This window comes from Varroa destructor, unplaced genomic scaffold, assembly GCF_002443255.2.
Source record: "Varroa destructor unplaced genomic scaffold, Vdes_3.0 BEIS01000004.1, whole genome shotgun sequence".
Lineage (NCBI taxonomy): Eukaryota > Metazoa > Arthropoda > Arachnida > Mesostigmata > Varroidae > Varroa > Varroa destructor.
In genome coordinates this window covers 23184602-23203633 of record NW_019211457.1, presented here as the reverse complement: position 1 = coordinate 23203633, position 19032 = coordinate 23184602, and the positions used below count along the sequence as shown (strand labels likewise).

The window sequence follows — 19032 nt, the reverse complement described above, 5'->3', positions numbered from 1 at the left end:
TGATGATTAACTTTCCAGAATTGTCGGAATATTGTTGACGAAAACATGCCCGAACATAAAAGCAGAAAATATATTTGAACCAATGCAGATGCGCACTAGAACACGAAAAACTATTCTGCGGTTTCTATAAAAGACTGTGACGAGAAGCCGTTAACAGTCACCATTACGGTCATTTGATGTTGGATGTACTGCATTTGATGTTGGATGTAATGCACCATCTAACGCGCAGTTGAAAAATACGACATGGAAAAAAAATTGTAATTCCACCAGAAATACCTGCATTCACGTTTGAGTATGTTAGTGAAGACACATGGCTAAAATGTAGAATTATTTGTCATTTGTTTATCACAAACGAATATATCTACACAATGTACAAATATACAGACTTATAATTGATCGTCTATTTGCTGAAAACATCTTTACATCTAGTTTATTTTCCGATGAGTTCAAATTGTCACACATAATTACTGTTTCCGTAAAAAATGTTGACTCTAAAGCATCGTATAATAACAATAAGAGATCATTAAGGATTATGCTGAAAATACCTTTATCATTGTGAAATAATTAGTTTATGCATAAATTTGTTATTGCAGTGTAAAGCGGACCTCTGTTTCTACAACAGCCTAATTTACAGCTTGCCTATTGTTGGGCAAAATAGCACACTGTCATTGGCCTGCATATTTCACAATACTGCGAATCAAAACGCAGCGACAAAAACGAAGTTGCCGATAGGCAGCTCGAAAACAGGTCAAAAAAGTGGGCGTTATCGGTTCATACCGTAAGACCAGTTAGTTACGGGTCACGCAAGCAGAACTGTTTTGTTGGTCTCGAGCACGATTCCGGTAAGTTGCGTAGGTGGTAGACGTGATAAAGCTCCCCGAAGACTACGAAGCGAGCCATGAACACAACGTGAGCTTAGCGCTGCTTGAATAATTTGTACAAAACGTTCAACCCGCCACGTTGCCGCAATGTTGACATGGCTGTTGGTCCCGATACGGGTTTGAAGGGAATGAGCCAATTTCACTAAATGGTCAGCCTAAAAATGTCACGTTGCACTAAGGTTAGAGTGTGCACAAACGAAGATATGGCTAATAATAGATACGAAATAGGCAAACTAGTTTTCATCTCATTTAGGTCTAACGCCCATATTAGATTTTAGCACGTACTTGATTGTTTTTAACGATCACGCAGTTGAAAGCTCCTATACTCTTTCGAAAGGATGCCCTATTTAGAAATTCGTACATAAATGAACCTCTGAGAGACAGAAATGATTTGTGCATCGGCTGCATAACTGGGACTGACCTGTAATGTGCCCTGTGGAGCTTTGAGAATCATTTTTAGAAGGGCAAGATGAAGACGGTTAACTACTGCAGCGTCAGACTCGCTTCCAATATCCAGACGATCTGCGTTAAACAATCCGTTGACGCCGTTGTCCGCTAAAGTCTCGGGGCTTAAGCCAGCTACAGTGGTCCACGCAACCAGACCAGGCACAAACGTGTGCGCCGTCGGCATTACACTTTCAAGTGGTACAAATGCCAGAAATAGATTGAAATCAAGCCATGCCGATAGTAAATAGAGTAGACGCCTGGGTGGAAGCGATGTCGGATAAAGGAAAGTCGCTGTCGTAACAATCGTAGCACAGAATGCCGGACTCGTGTGAACTAACTGAACTCCGGCTGGCCTTACAACTGGTGCAGCGCTAAGAGGCTGAGTTGACCCGTTAGGTTCCACTGGCGAGAGTACGACTTCCGTTCCGTCGAACAGCTCTCGAAGAAGCTGACGCGTTAACTGTGATGATACATCACTATTTACGCCGGCCACATGAATCCAAAAGGCTGCACAGTCCAAAAGTATATCCACCTGTTGGCAAATGGTGGAAACAATAAAAGATTGTTATAAATAGTAAATGACCGCGATCAACATTTGTCATGATCTAAATATTTATAAGGTTCAACCTCCAAAAAAACAAAAGAAAAAATTTACAAGCACAGAGCGGTATTCGAGTCTATGTTAGAAGCAGTATGCACGAATTGATTCAAGTTGAAGTTCAGCCGTAATATAAGGTGCTTTAAAAAATTCTTGCACTACAATTCGCATTATTGTTGTTGTTTTGACCTTATCAGCAATTGGCGACATGGACAAACGGTCCTTGTCATCATGTAAGGTAAGCGAAACAACTCAAGACAAACAATCTATTTCATCAATTTTACAATATGCTAGTGTAACCGTAGTTAAAGTAGCGAACTGAGACATATCAGCAACCTTCACATATATTGATTTACATACAGAACAACTAAGAAACCTGAGACGTTACACGCGTTTCACTTACATTCAACGTGACGGCTAGTGAGACAAAACGGGAGAGGATAGGCATCCGCCGATCGAGCAGTTGCCGATCGCTTGGTGGAAACATAACGAAGAACAAATTGCGACCTGACTCTTGGGACATTGTCTGGAAGCACGTGCACATCACGTCTAGTAGATGCAATTCGCGAATCGCTGTTAGTTTTTTACGGCGTTTCTCGAGAAATACAAATTCTTCGAGGATCTCATTGCAGAGCTCAACTACCTTTAAAAAACGTTTAAAAAAGGTGGATAATTACTTCGCATCATAATTTCTTGAACTCGCATAATGCAAGGTATATATATATATGCCCGGATTCGAACCTAGACTATGTCTTTAAATTTAGTAGGTAAATACGTTACTATGGCACTCTTACGGGGACGCCTTACATAGTACTGGACTACGCTTCTATATATTGCGTGTTGGGTAGTTTAACACAGGCCGAGAAATTAAGTAACCAAAGAGGAGATATTACTAACGAGTCGACATAAATGCGAAAGGTTTCAAAAGCAAAATAGATACTGTTGTTATAACATCAACAAACCATAGGCGTCACGGGTGTCACAAGAATCTTCTGTAGCTGACCAAGCGCTTCAAGAACGACAGCTGGAAAGTCGAGCTTCCGGAGGAGCGTTTTCACTTCAGCTGCCATTTTTGTAGCCGATCGATTCCGATCACGCCGGATCTTCGTACCCAAGGAAAAGCCTAAGGTTAACGAATAAGGAACAAGCACCCTGAAATCGTAACAGGCACCTTAGTTCAGGGTTGATTATATTCTTAGCTACTCAAAAATGCTTCTTGACATCGTCAACCAACTTCTTTGTATTAACCATGTTGATCACATAGGTTATATATAATAGAAACGTCGAATATGCTGGCGAGCACATGCTTGAAGTGTATTGGTCCCTTTATAGGAACCAGTTGTATGTAGTCGCTTTATTTGTATAAGTACATGAAAACATTGAGTATTAGGCATGTTTGCGAATTTATTCATTAGGAAAATAGGGATTTGGAACTAGATTACATAATGGACTCACCAACGGCTACTGTCGCAAGTCACGTGCTCCAAACGATATGTCCTTTGTTATGAAATGCGCGAATACAACGATACGTTTAACGAAAATCACTAACGCAAACCGTTTAAATGTTTTTAAGGACTTGAAAAATATTTTGCCTTCTATTTCATATTACTAGACTCGCATAAGCTCTTGAAAATTAAGAACCTTCTATCCAGCCAGTTTTAAGTCTAAAACATTAACTGTTTTATGCACCTGTTTAAGTGTCCCTCTAATATAGTGTATACAGATAATCTGCCATGCCTTTAAGCGGTTTTTGTTGCAAAAATAAGACATAGATCACTACACTTACCAATTTAAAGTTTCTCAATAAACTGGTCACTCCTGTTCAATCCTGTAAAACGAATTCCCCACCCAATTTTCACATTAAACACTGTTCGAAAATGTATAATGCTCTCAGCACTCCGTCCCTGTCGTTTCTTCAGGACTTCACTACACTGTGTTCAGTTCTGACTGGACGATAAATACAATAGTTTATTTGGAAACACAGGTTCCGCTCTTTACGTTAGAGTTCCGTCAAATTATTTCAAAGCTGCAGTTCACAGAGCTTGTAACGGATTCGCTCGTCTACTTTTACTGTGATATAATTCTCAATATATCAATACCCCACGCACTCACTATGCGTAAATATCAGTAGTTGATTGAATAACGATATCAGACGATTTCATGCAAGCGGAGCTTCGTTAATTTTCAATTTACTGACGGGCTGACCAATTCTGTGTCCCATTACCTTGATGGGTTATAAGACACCGGCATAATTTGGACCGTTTGCGGATTAACCTGTGAACGAAAACAATAGGGTAAACTGAGTTGTACATCTCTCTGTTGACAAGGAGTAATGTAAGTTTCGTTTGCATATGTTGCATGTAAAAGATACGATGTCTCGGGCGCGTTATATTATTATATGATTATAACTTAGCCCTATTTTCGCAGAGTAAACGTCGCGTCATATGCTGGTCCTAAACGCTCATTTATTGTGCTTGGCTTTAGACCGAAGTATCTATAGTGCTGAACACATTATACTATTGAAGGAAATGGATTGCTCTATAAAATGTGTTAAGGAAATAGAGTTTCTAAGGAGGGCTAACTTGTTTGGTTTATTAACTTACGTCGCGTGCATCAACTAGTACAAAGCCAACGTGGTTGGCCATATAAAGTCATAGTTATTGTTTGAACAGAAGTCTGTTTCTAAGATGAAGTTGTTTTGATTTGGACTCATACTAATTAAAAACTGTCAAAATAAAATATACATTCGATAAACCAAGTTCACGTTCTCCCTTGTACGGGGCCGCGTATTAGTTTCCTTTCCGATTGTTCCTGGGCTACGTAGTAGTACTTGGCACGTTCAGTGGCCAACTAGTATTATGAAGTCCACGTGTTATTACCACGTGCTTACTTGTTCACTAGATAAAGCCTAGTAATTTTATTATATCTAAAACATCGATAGTTTTTTTAAACTATGCCGTTTATTTAGCGATATCGCAGAGATATGTAGATTGAATTCGGACACGAACACGATATATATTCGGTTCGGGTCCGAAGTTCGGCGGTTCAGAGAGCTAATTCTGGTTTGTTCCCGGGGCGACAAATGAGCCACCATAGCAATGCAATGAAAATTTGTATGATTACTTTCCCTGTGATCTATACGTATAGGGTTAAAAATTAAACAAATTTAGCCATTAAGCTATAGTTTAGTAAGCGTTAGCTGAAAGCGACAATATTATGTTTTCTAAATTTTTTACGTTCGAAATCCGAATCTCAGTGAATAGAAAAAAGACACAGGCACTTTAGGTGTTTAGTGCTGTATTTTTGAAACTATCTCTATTGGTCTGGCCGTGTTATGTGATATTTTTTGGATTTATTTTATCCAAACATAACTAATAACATTATTGTGCAGCCTACTAAAAGAACCCGTCATATTTCTCGTAAACATGATTGTGACTATGGCTCAGCTAATTGGTGCGCAATGCAGGGCAAACCGGTGGTACAGCCAAATAAGTTTCATGAAAAAAAAAAAGAAATCAAGCAGACATGCCCCATAGTAAAGAGATGAAGATAGTAAAGAGATTTAATATTCTAAGCACTTCCATGGTTGTGTGATTTGCAAAGAATGAAGACACGTAGCAGCTTTTACAGCCATGTCGATGCGAAACTTCGGTTGGTGATGAGATGCGCTTTATAGGCTGCTTGAGAGACAAATATTTTATTCGCCCAATTGTTATCGTTATGTGACATTAAACACGTTTTCTCTCCATGGTATGATGGTCGTTTCTGATTTCCTAAATTTAAAAAATGACACAGTAAATAAGAAGTACAAAGACGCCTACTTCTTTTTGAGGCCTCTGTTGAATTATTTGTACATATAAATCACCTAGATGCAAATATTTGCTAAACATTTATTACGCCATAAAGCTGCGAGTGTTAGCTACTCTTATAAGTAGAAATATGTCTATCGCAGGTATTTTTCTTTGCCTTAAAAAAATTTGTTTTATGCATTGAAGTAACCTATTTATGGAAAGCAAATTTTCGTCTGCGCTTGTGGATAATTTTCTTTGTGCTGACAGCCTACGGCTCGTCTTTAGCTTAACTTTGAAATATATTTACTAAAATTATGAACTAAGTTAATGAAGTAAGATACATTAATCCTTACAGGATATTCTGTTATTGTTAGCTACGTAAGAGTGTCTTGATGAAACGCCTCTATGCATCGTACGTTTAAATGTCTTTCCCCCCAACAGCATTAGAACGCCCCTTTTCTACTGATTGCGCCATATACCTTATTAGTTTATGGCTTTGCAAAAGCCTGCAGCTATAATTCATGTCTAAAGTTCCTGTTATCGAAAAAATTATCTCGGGCAAAAAGGGTTGCTGAATAGAAGCTTAGTTAGATGTTAAAGCTTTGCATTGAATCGGTCACTCAGGAACAAAAAGAAAGGCCGAATTGAAGCTAACAACTCGTCGACGTTTCCATCACGCAGACGTATTCCTCCGCAGACGTATTAAGCGGCAGTCGACGGCATAACGGCGCAGTCGTGGCTTTTATTGATATTCAGTTAGCAGTCAGCATCTTTTGCCGATATAAATATTGGCGCGCCTTTTTAATTTAGCTTTGATATACAGAAAAGGTTTGTGTTTTTTTTGTGTTTAGTGTAATTTTCGGTGCAGGATGGTTAAAAATTATTAATATGTATTAAATAAAAATAAACCCGGGGTTACAAAGGAAACATATTTGGTTCGCGTTGAGTGCAAGGCATTAATACTCTATGGTAGCACGTAAACAGTTTTTAGTAAAAGCGTTGCGAAAATCTATCATACACTGTAACTCGAAATACTGCACGATCATGTTTAATGATAAAGCGCTTGCTAGCATTGTGCGAACTCAGTAATGCTATGTTTACTATTCAGTACTGCCTGTAACCCATCTCAGATTAGTAGCCGATTTGCATAATGACAGCTCTAGCAATGCTGAATTTGGTGCCTGTATGTGTGGGCGTAAGTTTCCCTTATATGCGTACCGGTTTTTGACCACAAGGCCGAAGTATGCATGTTAAGATTACATATGTATATATATATATATATATATATATATATATATATATATATATATATATATTAATGGGATGAGCTATTATGTACACCCGAGTTCCCCCATAATAGTATGTACATATTTTTTATGCTGTCCGGATGTGATATTCTTTCTCAAGATGAGCAATGTAAATTAGCACGTATAGTGTAGCTACGAGTCGGCCGTTGTAGCGCGTTCCTCATGCAGCATGTAAAACAATGCCTGAATTAGTTCTGTTACAATGTGTGGTAGATGCTCCATAAAGGGTAAAATCAAAGATTAAACACGAACTAGGTCCTTTAAAGGTTTGCAAGTGAAGAACTTTGTGGACTGGACTGTACATTTTATGCTAATTCAAGTAGTGATGATGGTGTAGCTCCTGAACAGAAATGAGCCTTTTTCTTACAAAAGGAATCGCTTAAACACTAGACAAGCGCATTCCAGTAAGGACTTCATTCCAGTAATATTTAAACAATATTATTGCAGGGCTTCTAGAGGCCGATTGCCGAAGCGTGTCGCGGAAGCCGACAGGACCCCGTCAGAAACTCCTAAGTAAGTCGCTTCATTCTTTATGCACATCGTTGTTTTTCCTTGTTGAGTAAACCTTTTATCTTCGGCGCGCATTTGGTTTTGAGGGACTTTTAGGCAAAGCGCTGGCAGAATGCTCACATTTAGTAAGAAGCGCAGAATTAGCTAGCTAAAATCAGTAAGTTAACACGCAGATATGGCATGTATATACGATTAGCTTTTATGTATTTAACGTGATTGCATCAACATTAGTATCAAAGAGATCTTACATGATGAAATTAATTAACATATCTTTCTTTTCATTCCTCTGTAATCAACAGATCATTATCTTCCGGCAGTGTCCAGTCTGATTTTGAGAAAATGTCGCTCGATAGTATGCAATCCGGCACGAGGCCGTAAGTTAAAACAATAATCGTAATTATAGTAATTAGTCGTATTAGTATAGTAATTAGTCGTAGTAAATTACAGTAATGTAAGGCGAAACTTGACTGCTTGAAACGTCCTTTGGGAGCTTGAGGGTCTTCATTTTACATCCGTTAAAGCAAAAACGGAGTGAAGAGCCACTGTTTTTTAAATCGTTAGAAGACTTTTGTTCCACCCGGTGTATTTGTCATGGAAGAAGTAGAGGAGCATGCTCGTCACAGAGCCAATGGTAATGGCTGATGGAACTATGGTGAGATGATATATACTGTACTGTAACCAGCCATGCAGTATTGCTGTGATAATTAAGTAGCAAAATTACCTTCGATACTTATTATGACCTTGTTGATTATTTCAGTAAAGGATCAACAGTCGATACAGGTGACGATTGGTACGTTCCTAAACCTGATGACCACTATGTACGGGCCGCGTAAGTTTTACTACACATAAGTTAATTAGCAAAATATAATAGCCAATGTTTTTACCGAAATCAAATATTTCATATACTTACTACAACATTGTTGCCCGTTTCAGTAATGAAGAAAGATCACAAAATGCTGATAACACTTCTTACGCTCCTGACCATGATGGCGGATGTGATTACGTTAACCCGAGGGGTGCGATGTAAGTTTCAATGCACATATATTGCTCGTCGTATTTTAAGACAACTCCTTTCAAGCTTTCTCCTTAAAGATTTTTTTAAAGTATACGTTTCTCTCAAAGGGTGTGTTTACAGGAAAAAGGTGAGCACACTCGAAATTGCCGTATTACCTATGAAATCACTAGGCATAGCTAACTTACGAAAACCAAAAATGCGACTAAGTATTAAACATATTGTAGACAAATAATCATTTTCTATGTGCCCATGCGGATATATAAATCCATCTTGGAGTTCAATCCGCTCCCTCTCATTTATTAACCGAGCAGACTCTCTTTTTTTTGTTTTTTTTTTTGAATTTGTGAATTTCTTCTCGAATTCGAAACGAAATATGTTAATCTCTACAAAATACAATGAAACAAAATTAGTTGTTTATTAAAATGTAGTATTTTTCCAGATTTCGAAATAATTTCACATAAATATGCGGAATGAAAAAAATTAAGCTGTTTAAGAAAAATTAGGAAAGCGTTATACATGTATGATATTCATCTGTTTTAGGTATCAAAGTTCGTCGAGGAACAGCTACGATCGGTACGTTAGATTTGCGTTCATTGACGGCTGATGGTGCAGGCCGGCGTTCATATGTGCGTATGAACCGGGATTTGGAGGCTGGATCAGCCGTATTTCTTGAAGGATGAGTTAAAAAAGCTAACGCTTTGAAAATATTAATACTTAGTTTACTTTTGTATGACAATACCTTTTTAGATACTACGATACCGATAAAATGGAAAAACCGACATCAAGAGAAGGTGAGTCTGCTTTCGAGTATTACATCTTAAAAATTACTACAATACCTTAAACTACGTATGCAAAAATCATATAAGCATAAATAGGGCCACGCCGTAATGAAGGAAGATATTAGTATATTAACGATACTACTCAATTTTATAAACACTTAAGTTCTAGCGGTTTCTTCCAAAAGCTTTCTTTTCCTGCTTACGTTCATTCGTTTTTAACCTCTAATATACAATTCGAAAGCGTTTTTCTGCTCTATCAACACGCTGTTATGGTATTTTGTTACACAATTGTAAGTAGCCCTGGACGTGTACTTTGTGTACGGTAACGGCGCTATCACTGAGAGGACTGCTTAAAATTAGCTTGTCAGTTATATTCGGGATCTAAGGAATACCCCCTGCTACTACGCTTGTGGCACTGTCTGAAGGCACACTTGAAGGGAAAAAGCTGACAAACAACTCGAGAATAGGTCGAAAAGATGGGCTACAGAAGACTGTCGTCAGCACCCTAAATCCATTGGAATTACAGAGAAACATGGAGCTTACGTACCTCATGAACTCCTTGAATTTAACAATAAATTAGGGCTGTACGGTGCATTTCAACATTTTGCCCGGTATCGAGCGTCACCCGGCTTGAATAATCGATTTTTACGCAGAATTGTCACGGTGATGGTAAGTAACGTCTGTACGTTCACATGAAGCACAGATCAGAATTGGTAGCTGTATAAAGGAAGCCGAGGCTTAGGGTCCAAGTAGATTTTCATTAAAAAATGGTTATGCTTAGGTCTGGTGAGACTCCAGCGACCTGAAATTTTAGGAATTGCTTGCTATGAATCAAACAGTTGATCAGCACGTTTATTTAGTTCAGTTATATTGAGTCAATTTGGCTATTCAAAAGAAAAGACCCGACAGACGAGGTCAAAGCATCCTGCTCTATGACAACGTGAGGCCATAAACGACAAACATCATCAAAGCTGCCCTCCTAAACTTCAAGTGGAAGATTTTAATGGATCCTCTATACTCTCTGGATCTTCATTAATCATTATCGATCATCTTCATTAATTTATCTTCACAATGGATCAGTAACTTAAAACGTAGTAAAACTTCTTCGAGTCAACTTCTTCCGATACCTTTCGGAGAGATGGCACATACCTTTTGGCGGAAAGATAGAAGAAAGTCGTAAACAATAATGAGAGATGCATAACATAACTCTAACACGAACAAAAAACGTAATATTTTCTATTCACTGAAAAACCGCAGTTACTTAAATAATAAGCACCCGCAGTTTTAATAAAATAATCTAATAAGTTTAATTATAGTATGACAAATTCTGAAAATTTGCTTAGAAGAAAATAGAGCTTTTATTTATCAAATAGGCTATAAGTGTATTACTTATAAATATTAAAGGTGTGAGTTTTTAGTAATATCAAAACTACGCAATACCAGAAGAATCTATGTGAATATTGCTTAGTGGAATGCTTAGAATAGCTTAGTGGGTACTGTCATTAGACAATACTAACCAAATACCTAGAAATGTGCCAAGTGAGAGCAAATTACACATTAAGAAAAGTGTAGGCTGCCTAAAACCTTTCATTTTCTAACACAATACCTTTCTATTTGCTTGAGCAAATATCTTACACTTGCAAAATTAAACTACCGTAACAATAACTTTATTTCCGCTTACGTGCTTTTGGTCAAGTATGTGCACTGATCCCAAGACTACAGTTCTTCTAGTTATCCCAAGGTAGTAGAGCATCCGTAAGTGCTATCAACAGACAATGCCTCGCGATTGTCTTAACGACCATTCAGAAATTCGGTAATGGGTTGGAAAGTCACAAAGCAAAGGTGTGCATTCCTTGCACATCGAATAACGTGTCTAATAATACATCCAATGCCTTTATGGTAGTTGCATAATTTTGACTGCATATGGCCATCATTAAAATTGCAAGTAAGTTCTGTGACCAAACTCATTCTGCACAGGATTCTTCACAGAGCATTTCGGCTCATCTTAATGTTAACTTTCTCTATTGTTGATCTATGTGGATGCTTTTCTCTATATCCATACCATCAATTATGGTAATAGATCCGTTGGAGGTTGAATATATTCTGATTAGCCCATCTAAACAATGACAATGATCGTTACTAAGTATTAGCTTGAGTCTAACACTATAACAATGTTCTCTCGTTACAACGTATTCGTAATTTGTTTTCTATAATAAGCATGATAAACTGTGCGCGGTTTTTGTAGGTGTACAATTTTGCCTTTGCTTAACTGGCAGCGGTCTGCTGAACACTTGGAGTGGTTATTATTCGAAATATTAAGACAGTCGAATTACAGCCACTCATACCTTGTAATTTGCTTTACTTGATATGACATATTGTGTGATGGCAGATAAATTCCATCAACAATATTCGAGTTATAATTGTCTAGGGTATAAAGTATGTAGTATAATATAAATAAAAAAAACTTACTGTGATCATGAAGGACTTTGATTTCTAAAACATCATGGGCAAAAATTTTAAGTCATAATCTGGCGACGTCGTCATTTTTAGCTTCGTCGATATTATGCTACCTAGCTGCGAGTAAAGAGCAGCATCGCTCTAACAATCTTGTGTTGATTATAATGTATTACTCAAAATTTTCATTGGCCAGATGGTCAGATGATTGTTTTTGCTTCTTTATTAGCTTATATTCGGCCCATGGCTTCCAGCGATGAAGCCTCTTAGACACTACTTTGGAAGTCGTCAGGTAAGAACGCTACATGTCGTAGCCACGCGATCTCTGTATATACCCTTATGTTCACTAACGGTCATTTACAAAGCCAAAGTTTCCGTAGGTACGTTTACGATGTTTTACGGGATGTATTTCAGATAGAGGAAGACCCACAAAAGAGCTAACGAAGAGTTATGGAGGCGGCGGTTATAACAGAAACGCGGAAAATCGTCAATACCCTTCTGTGCAACGTTGCGAAAATTGCGAAGGCAAAGGTCATGACGCTTCGCAATGTCCTTCAGCGCCGATGCAGCAACATATGAATTTTCCAGCACCTTCAAACCGATTTTACGATAGTTCGCGTAATTACCATGGTGAATCGAGGTCACGTGACGATTCTAGCTGGGGCAGATATGGCTCCAGTTCAGGACAATTTCAAAATGATCGTTACGAAAACAGAAATGTTTATCAACGAGACAACGATGGCAGGTACCATGGAAATGACGATTACAGACAAGCTAAACATGACCACGGGGAGGAGAATGCGTTGAACGTACATCGGAGCAATCAAGAAGGTCGCTTCTCATCTCAGTTCCAGGAAAGAATGGGTACGAACGACGAGAATGCCCAAGCAAAACCGTACCGGAAGAAAATTGAGGTGAATGAAGCTAGTGCAATAAGCCGAAATCGAACGGGCACTAATTTTAGCCGGTACGAGAATATTCAAGTCAAAGTGTTGGACCGAAACGGGAAGCCGGACCCTTCTTTTGAAAAGTTGAAACTGCGCTCATTTGAAGATGCTAAACTTGACCGCGAATTGCTAAGCGTACTTCAAGCGATGGACTTCAAGACGCCGACACCCGTGCAGAAGTATGCCATCCCAATCATCTTAGCCAACAAGGACATTATGGCATGTGCTCAAACGGGTTCAGGGAAGACCGCAGCCTTCGTATTGCCGTTGATGCAGATTATCTTGCAGGAAAACCCGGAAATACGTGAAGGCCCTCAGTCCCCATTAGCATTAATTTTGGCGCCCACTCGGGAACTCGTGTGTCAGATTACCGTAGACGCGAAACGGTATGGGATTCGCACGAAAATACAGGTGAAGGAATGTTATGGAGGGACACACATTGGCACCCAGATTAGTAATATACGGGAAGGTTGCCATATACTCGTGGGTACTACAGGCCGTGTCAAAGATTTCCTGAACAGGCGTGTAATCAGTTTAGAGCGACTCAGATTTCTCGTTTTCGACGAAGCTGATCGTATGTTAGACATGGGGTTCTTAAATGACATCAATACAATTGGCAATTATTTTAAGTTAAATAATATGAAGCCACAAACTCTCATGTTTTCGGCAACTTTCAAACCAGACGTTCAAAACATGGCAAAACAATTTCTAGCTGATGATTACATAAAACTTGAAGTCGGGTTAGTTGGTGGAGCTAATGAAGACGTAATTCAAGTTATCGAAGCGATTTCAGGCGTGGGCCAAAAGAAAGACCGTGTTCTTGAAATCATTCGAGCCGACCTCGCAGAAAATCCTCTAGCAAAAATCTTAGTCTTTATTGAAACTAAAAGGTCCGCAGACTTCCTCGCAGCGTATCTTTCGGAGATGAATTTGAAAACGACTTCAATCCATGGGAATCGGTTCGTATACATCACAAAATACGTATCTGGTATCAAATATAATTTACCCCTCATTAATTGAAGATCTTTGTATCTTTAGATTTTGTCGGCAAGTACCCGCATCTCTTAACTCAATAATTTCTCATTCTCCAGGAATAATAAGGAAGGCGTTGGTCTACTAATACTGATGCATTACTTATTTTCGGTTACGACGTCGTTCTAGCTACCAAGGGCAGCGAGAACAGGCTCTTATGGACTTTCAGTCGGGAGATTGCGCCATATTGGTCGCCACGTCGGTCGCAGCTCGTGGACTGGATATTAGTGGTGTAACTCACGTAGTGAACTTCGATATGCCAAAAGAGGCGGATGAATACGTTCATAGAGTAGGCCGGACAGGTCGTCTCGGCAATCAAGGTCGAGCGACCGCATTCTTTGATTCGAGCCGTGACTTCGCAATACAAGAACGGCTCAAGGAAATCCTAATGGACTGTGGTGCAGAAGTACCGGATTTCCTGCGTTACTGAATGTAGTGTCTTCTTTCGATTCTGATATCTATCAGTAATTAAAAACCTGCAATTAATTTTGTTCCGAAAACATCTGGGATCTAAAGTTTTCTAAATTAAAAAATAGCAATTTATTCTTTACTGTAGATTCTGGCTTAGTAACAATATGGAGTACAGAAAAATTTCTATCTATACACTTCATACAATTTGCTAAGAATCAGATTTTTTTGATTGGTTGTTCTAATGTTATAAACGCATATATGTATTCTTTTTCGTCGAAGTGTATGACACGCTTGTTATCGAGGTAATTTTATACTGAGTTTATTAGACTCTTGATATCCTTAGAACATGTAACATGTGAGTCTTTTTCTTCTTATTTGCAATGCAGTGTCTTTTCTGTATATTAAAACCAGGGGATAAACCGCTACCTATCATGCCGAATATTCATTAACTTCAGAAAATTTTTGTTTATTCAGCCATTTGAGGGCGAACCACAAGTATCAATCTTTGAAACTATCTAATAAACACCTCAAATATCATTACATTTAATTGAAGGCTGATCAACGCCAAAATTCGGTGCAGGTTTATTTTGGTTCCCAAATCAATAAAGGTTCTTGTTACAAATTGTCGTCGCCATCGAATGCAATGCGCTGTTTTTTTATTTGCTTAACTATGACTCTCTATGAAATTAATAGCAACGATGAAAAACCACACAAAAACGTTGGAAAAGTTTAGAACAGTCCGAATTTGTTATAGTCTTACCATCCTTAAGATAGTCGATTATAACGAGTTTTTGTATTTTTCCAACGTGTAATAAACACTCTAACTTCAGTCATTGTACAATTTTTTTGCCGATTTCACGTTTCGTATTCTTATTTGATCTATAAACGCTGCTTTAAGTTGTGTGTCTTAATCTAACACTACGATATACAGCCGTAACGCATGTTATTTTTCATAGTAAAGTAATATCATTTCTAACGTTTAGCAGTTCTGCAACTGAGAACGCAATTTTGAATGGTATTACCATAAAAAAAATATGTTGTATATTTGCATGCGTATGTGATTCAATAGTGCTAAACAGCCATTGCCGTGTTGGGTACATAGACCGATAACTCAGGTCTCTCGCCTAGATGAAAAAGAAATATGACCACAAAAAAGACAGATCCATACATCATTATGTATGACCCATCATAGCTCCATGATAATATGTACTCATATCCAACCAAAACTAAACGTGCATGATTCGAATACATCAGCGCCGCGATACAATTGAAATCACATTTGTTCATTCAAGTGAATAAAATGGTAAACTGCGTATTCGCGAAGCGCGCGACGAAGTCTTTTACTGTGAACACAAGCAACGAGTTAATATTGGCGTTTTTATCTGCTATGCACATTTGAAAGAGTAAAGTAGTATAATCTACTCTCTTACAACTATGCTATAATAGATAGGCCCTTTCGTCTATATACAAAAAGGCCTATAATGACAATTAACTAATCACCAGTTCGTGTATCCGACCTATTGTAGTATTGCACTGTAAAAAATAACTCAAATTTTTTATATGTATGGTATATACTATCTAGTTTGTGTTACTTAAGGAACCTAGCCAAACGGAGAATAAGCTAGCTCATCACGGGTCCGCTGATCTTACACAAAACAGAGGGAGCAGTCAGCAGTAGCAGCATCACTGTCACGTGTCACTTGATGCGAGCCCCTAGCTGTTGCTTCTTTTTGATGAGCAATTAGTAACAGGCACCCCTCAAGCTCTAGCGTCGCTCACAGCATCCGTCCTATCGTAGGCGACAAACGAATGGGAAAAGTAAGTATCAGGCGTGGCAGTGTTCCAGCTGTCGTTGCAGTGTTTGATTCAAACTAAACAGCAAAAGCATAACTAAGCGCGAGGGGATCTACCAACAAAGATGTATACATTAAGTGGTACAAGGTAACCCTTCTCAAGTGTCTGCCTGGTTTATGTTTGATATAGGCTAACTGAGAACCTACATATGCGTTTAAACTTCTTTGAAGCTTTTCATCAAAAAAAAAAAACACCCATGTATCTACGAGCAGCAAGCACTTACTTAACCATTACATCCGCTTGGAATCATTATGATTACTGCCTATTGTCGGCATTAACTGGCTTCCGTTGTATGACCTGCCTGATGCAACGTCAAGCTCGTATGGCGTCATCCAGCGTTGCCAAAGAACACTCATGTTCTCGAATAGATTTTCCCACATCTGTTAGCATTAGCGATCAACTATGCTACGAACAATTACCAGCTGGTTTATTACCAAACCTGTCGGACGCTGACCTCTTCGAGCGACTATAGATTCGATATATCAACTGCTTGGACGTATCAATATAGTTGACAGTGCACAATAATGATTATACATAACGTCGTTGCATGGCTATCCTTTATTTGTAGGAATTAACTCTCGCAACGAAAAGGACGCACTCGAGAACAAGGTTCTTCAAAACAGCACCGGAAAGGGAACTTTTCAAATCAATTTTTTTGGGAAAAGACCTAATTTCAATTGGCTAGTTAGTTACAAGCGAAAAGTAAGTTCAAGTAGAAGGATGCGCACGAGGACAAATGTTGATGCTCAGCAGCCCATCGTTTCCGGCACGCTATAACATCAGCTCAAACGCACAGCAGCGAACAACATCTGAAGTCGATATCGTTTTTCTATACGAACTCGGCTTTTAAATTTTGAAGATTAAGAGCTACGAATACGCCACTGGCTAAAGCAGTTCCTGCCACTATATTTGTCTACGCACTATTTTCATTACAGATCTTAAAACCAGGGATTCGAATGGGACTTTCGTTCGAAGTAAAAAATATCATCTATATCAAGCGTATCATTTGACCGATTATTTTGAAATGTGACATTTGCTCGCGAAACTACGGCTAAACGCGCACTTTCCAATAATGAGATGAATAAACTTAAAGCACTCTAACATTGTGTAATGGAGGCATCCGTTCCTCTAAAAATTGGCAGATACGGATGCAATCGTTTTCAGTTTGTGAATCTAATAGTCGTTCAGGGGCCTAATTATCGGTATTAAAGTTGCTACCCAAAGCCACGCCTATTTCCTTTCATGCGAGTAGGTATTTTAAAAGCGATTAAAATATCTTTAAGGTCTAGCATCCCTTCGGAAACTTGCACGTGTTGGCCTGTGATTCCACGCACTGACACTTACCGAAAAGTAAGCTATGGTTGAAATTCTATCATCAATTCAGAAATTAAAAAAACATATTGAAATACTTCAATCCTTATAAAGTAATATTAAAAGTGACAGTATACGCAGTCGTTGACTATTTAAGGAATATATTGCGTAGCTACTAGGCAATTTCAATGAATATTCTGTAGTGCCTTGTTGTTACATTTCAGAAATATTTTATGTTAATTTACCAAACTGCAATAAGTTTTTAAGTGGATGTTTTTAAGCCTGTAACGACCCGAAGCTTAGATATTTCTACTGTATTGCAAAGCAACTATCCTTATATTCAGGCTAGTTGCCTTTACTCTGAATTTCGCGCCTTTATATATATAAAGGCAAATAAGCATATTTCTGCATTTAGGAACTATATCGTGTTGTATACATATCATTGTTGTATTTAATAGATTGTATTTGCAAGCTATTGATTTAGTTGAAAAACGATAGTCTTTTTTGGAGTTTGTTTAATATAATTTGGATAATAGTTTGGATAATTTGCTCAGCATTTTTGCAAGTCGTTGACTGCAAACGCGACCATCTTTTTTCAACCTTCACTGGTGGGTAACCATTTTTATTGGTCTAGTGCCGGAAACTGTTTGTTATTTATTACTTTTTTATAAAAAAAAATAACATTTACCAAAGTCTGACTCTCGAAGAACATAAAACCAACTGATGTGTGATACGGTAATCCGGTTTCGCAAACGACCAACACCAGCCTTGGCAACCCGATTACACCACAGTGCTATGATACTATGTTTTGTTCGTAGCTTGGTAAGCTAACATTTTTCGCATGGAGCTGCCGAAGCGCCACGAAACTCCATGTTTTTTGTATAAAAAGTTTCTATGTAACCTGCGGCTTTCGAGCGGCTGCGTTTCAGCACGAAACAGATTCTAACCTAGACCACCACGCTAGGTTTAGCAAATAAACACAGTATCCACTGCACCAGCACGCGGAACAAAGTCATAAGGAAAATATAACACTGGGAAACGTTTGCAAAGTGAGTTAATCCATCGCAGTATCGAGGTCAGATCAAGTATTGCATAATAAACGCTGCAGTGTAAGCAGCACTGCATTGAATAATGTTGCCCTTATCAGATGGGGTGCATACTTAAATCTAAAAATGCCACTCTATTTTAATAGTCGATCTACACACGCGTGTATTTGTATGGCAAAACAATTTTGCCCCTAATTTTCGAATGGTGACACGATTCACTTGATCTAACCCAGTACATTTCAACTAGGTTATCAACATATCGAGCATCGACAATTGGATTTGCTAAATCTTCAACTGGTTGGTGTGCGTGCATGAGAAGTTAGTTTCGAAACGTAAGTACGCTAGTATTTTGAGTAAGGTTTTCACGTCGCATTAGCAACAATGCATATTGTTGTGTAAATAAACTGTTTGTCTTGGCGAACTAATACGCATAGACAAAAATAAGGCGTCGTTAGTTGATATGCTTTGCACATATACACAAACAAAAATCGCGTTAATACACGTGTCTACGCAATACGCCTGCTCTCCATCGAAACTGTACTGCTACACAAATTACGCCACGTGTCGTTGAGTCCGTTGTCTGCTGTGGGCTTTACGCATAGACGGCGCCAAAAGTAGAAGCATTAGGTACGTAAGCAATGTGCTGCGC

The 19032-nt window shown here is 38.5% G+C and overlaps 2 protein-coding genes and 1 long non-coding RNA gene across 7 annotated transcripts; 1 reads left to right on the top strand and 2 right to left on the bottom strand.

The window, feature by feature from the left end:
- Positions 1-315: 315 nt before the first annotated feature.
- LOC111250179 (integrator complex subunit 15) lies at positions 316-3866 on the bottom strand. 3 transcript variants are annotated; one of them, XM_022805016.2, is made up of 6 exons: positions 3713-3854; positions 3382-3423; positions 2889-3078; positions 2330-2569; positions 1303-1860; positions 316-1036 (listed from the first exon to the last, which is right to left on the bottom strand). In XM_022805016.2, the coding sequence occupies exons 3-6, from the start codon at positions 2994-2996 to the stop codon at positions 800-802; spliced, it is 1143 nt and encodes a 380-aa protein (XP_022660751.1). In that variant the 5' UTR covers positions 2997-3078; positions 3382-3423; positions 3713-3854; the 3' UTR covers positions 316-799. The 3 variants fall into 3 exon arrangements, with proteins under 3 accessions (XP_022660751.1, XP_022660752.1, XP_086844565.1); XM_022805017.2 differs by lacking the exon at positions 3382-3423 and having other exon boundaries at positions 3713-3866; XM_086988439.1 differs by lacking the exons at positions 3382-3423; positions 3713-3854 and having other exon boundaries at positions 2330-2565; positions 2889-3038.
- A 105-nt stretch (positions 3867-3971) lies between these two features.
- Positions 3972-14816, top strand: LOC111250177 (uncharacterized). Of its 2 annotated transcripts, none has more exons than XM_022805009.2 (9): positions 3972-4260; positions 7472-7537; positions 7834-7908; positions 8292-8363; positions 8468-8557; positions 9090-9122; positions 9297-9340; positions 12197-13688; positions 13821-13961. In XM_022805009.2, coding segments are annotated over exons 1-9 (1944 nt in total). In that variant the 5' UTR covers positions 3972-4258; the 3' UTR covers positions 13891-13961. The 2 variants fall into 2 exon arrangements, with proteins under 2 accessions (XP_022660744.1, XP_022660742.1); XM_022805007.2 differs by having other exon boundaries at positions 4044-4260; positions 13891-14816.
- LOC147755976 (uncharacterized) lies at positions 14720-19002 on the bottom strand. 2 transcript variants are annotated; one of them, XR_015327353.1, is made up of 2 exons: positions 18026-19002; positions 14720-15961 (listed from the first exon to the last, which is right to left on the bottom strand). It is a non-coding gene; the product is annotated as an uncharacterized LOC147755976 (long non-coding RNA). The 2 variants fall into 2 exon arrangements; XR_015327354.1 differs by lacking the exon at positions 18026-19002 and adding an exon at positions 16250-18019.
- Between the last annotated feature and the right edge of the window lie 30 nt (positions 19003-19032).

Excerpts from the sequence above, each read along its gene's own strand:
- LOC111250177 (XM_022805007.2), top strand. Across the intron at positions 7,538-7,833 it reads ACCCCGTCAGAAACTCCTAA|ATCATTATCTTCCGGCAGTG; the intron begins GTAAGTCGCTTC and ends TGTAATCAACAG. Across the intron at positions 9,123-9,296 it reads TCGAGGAACAGCTACGATCG|ATACTACGATACCGATAAAA; the intron begins GTACGTTAGATT and ends ATACCTTTTTAG.
- LOC111250179 (XM_022805017.2), bottom strand. The coding sequence starts at position 2,996 with ATGGCAGCTGAAGTGAAAACGCTCCTCCGGAAGCTCGACTTTCCAGCT. Across the intron at positions 2,570-2,888 it reads TGACACCCGTGACGCCTATG|GTAGTTGAGCTCTGCAATGA; the intron begins GTTTGTTGATGT and ends CGTTTTTTAAAG. Across the intron at positions 1,861-2,329 it reads CACTAGCCGTCACGTTGAAT|GTGGATATACTTTTGGACTG; the intron begins GTAAGTGAAACG and ends ATTTGCCAACAG.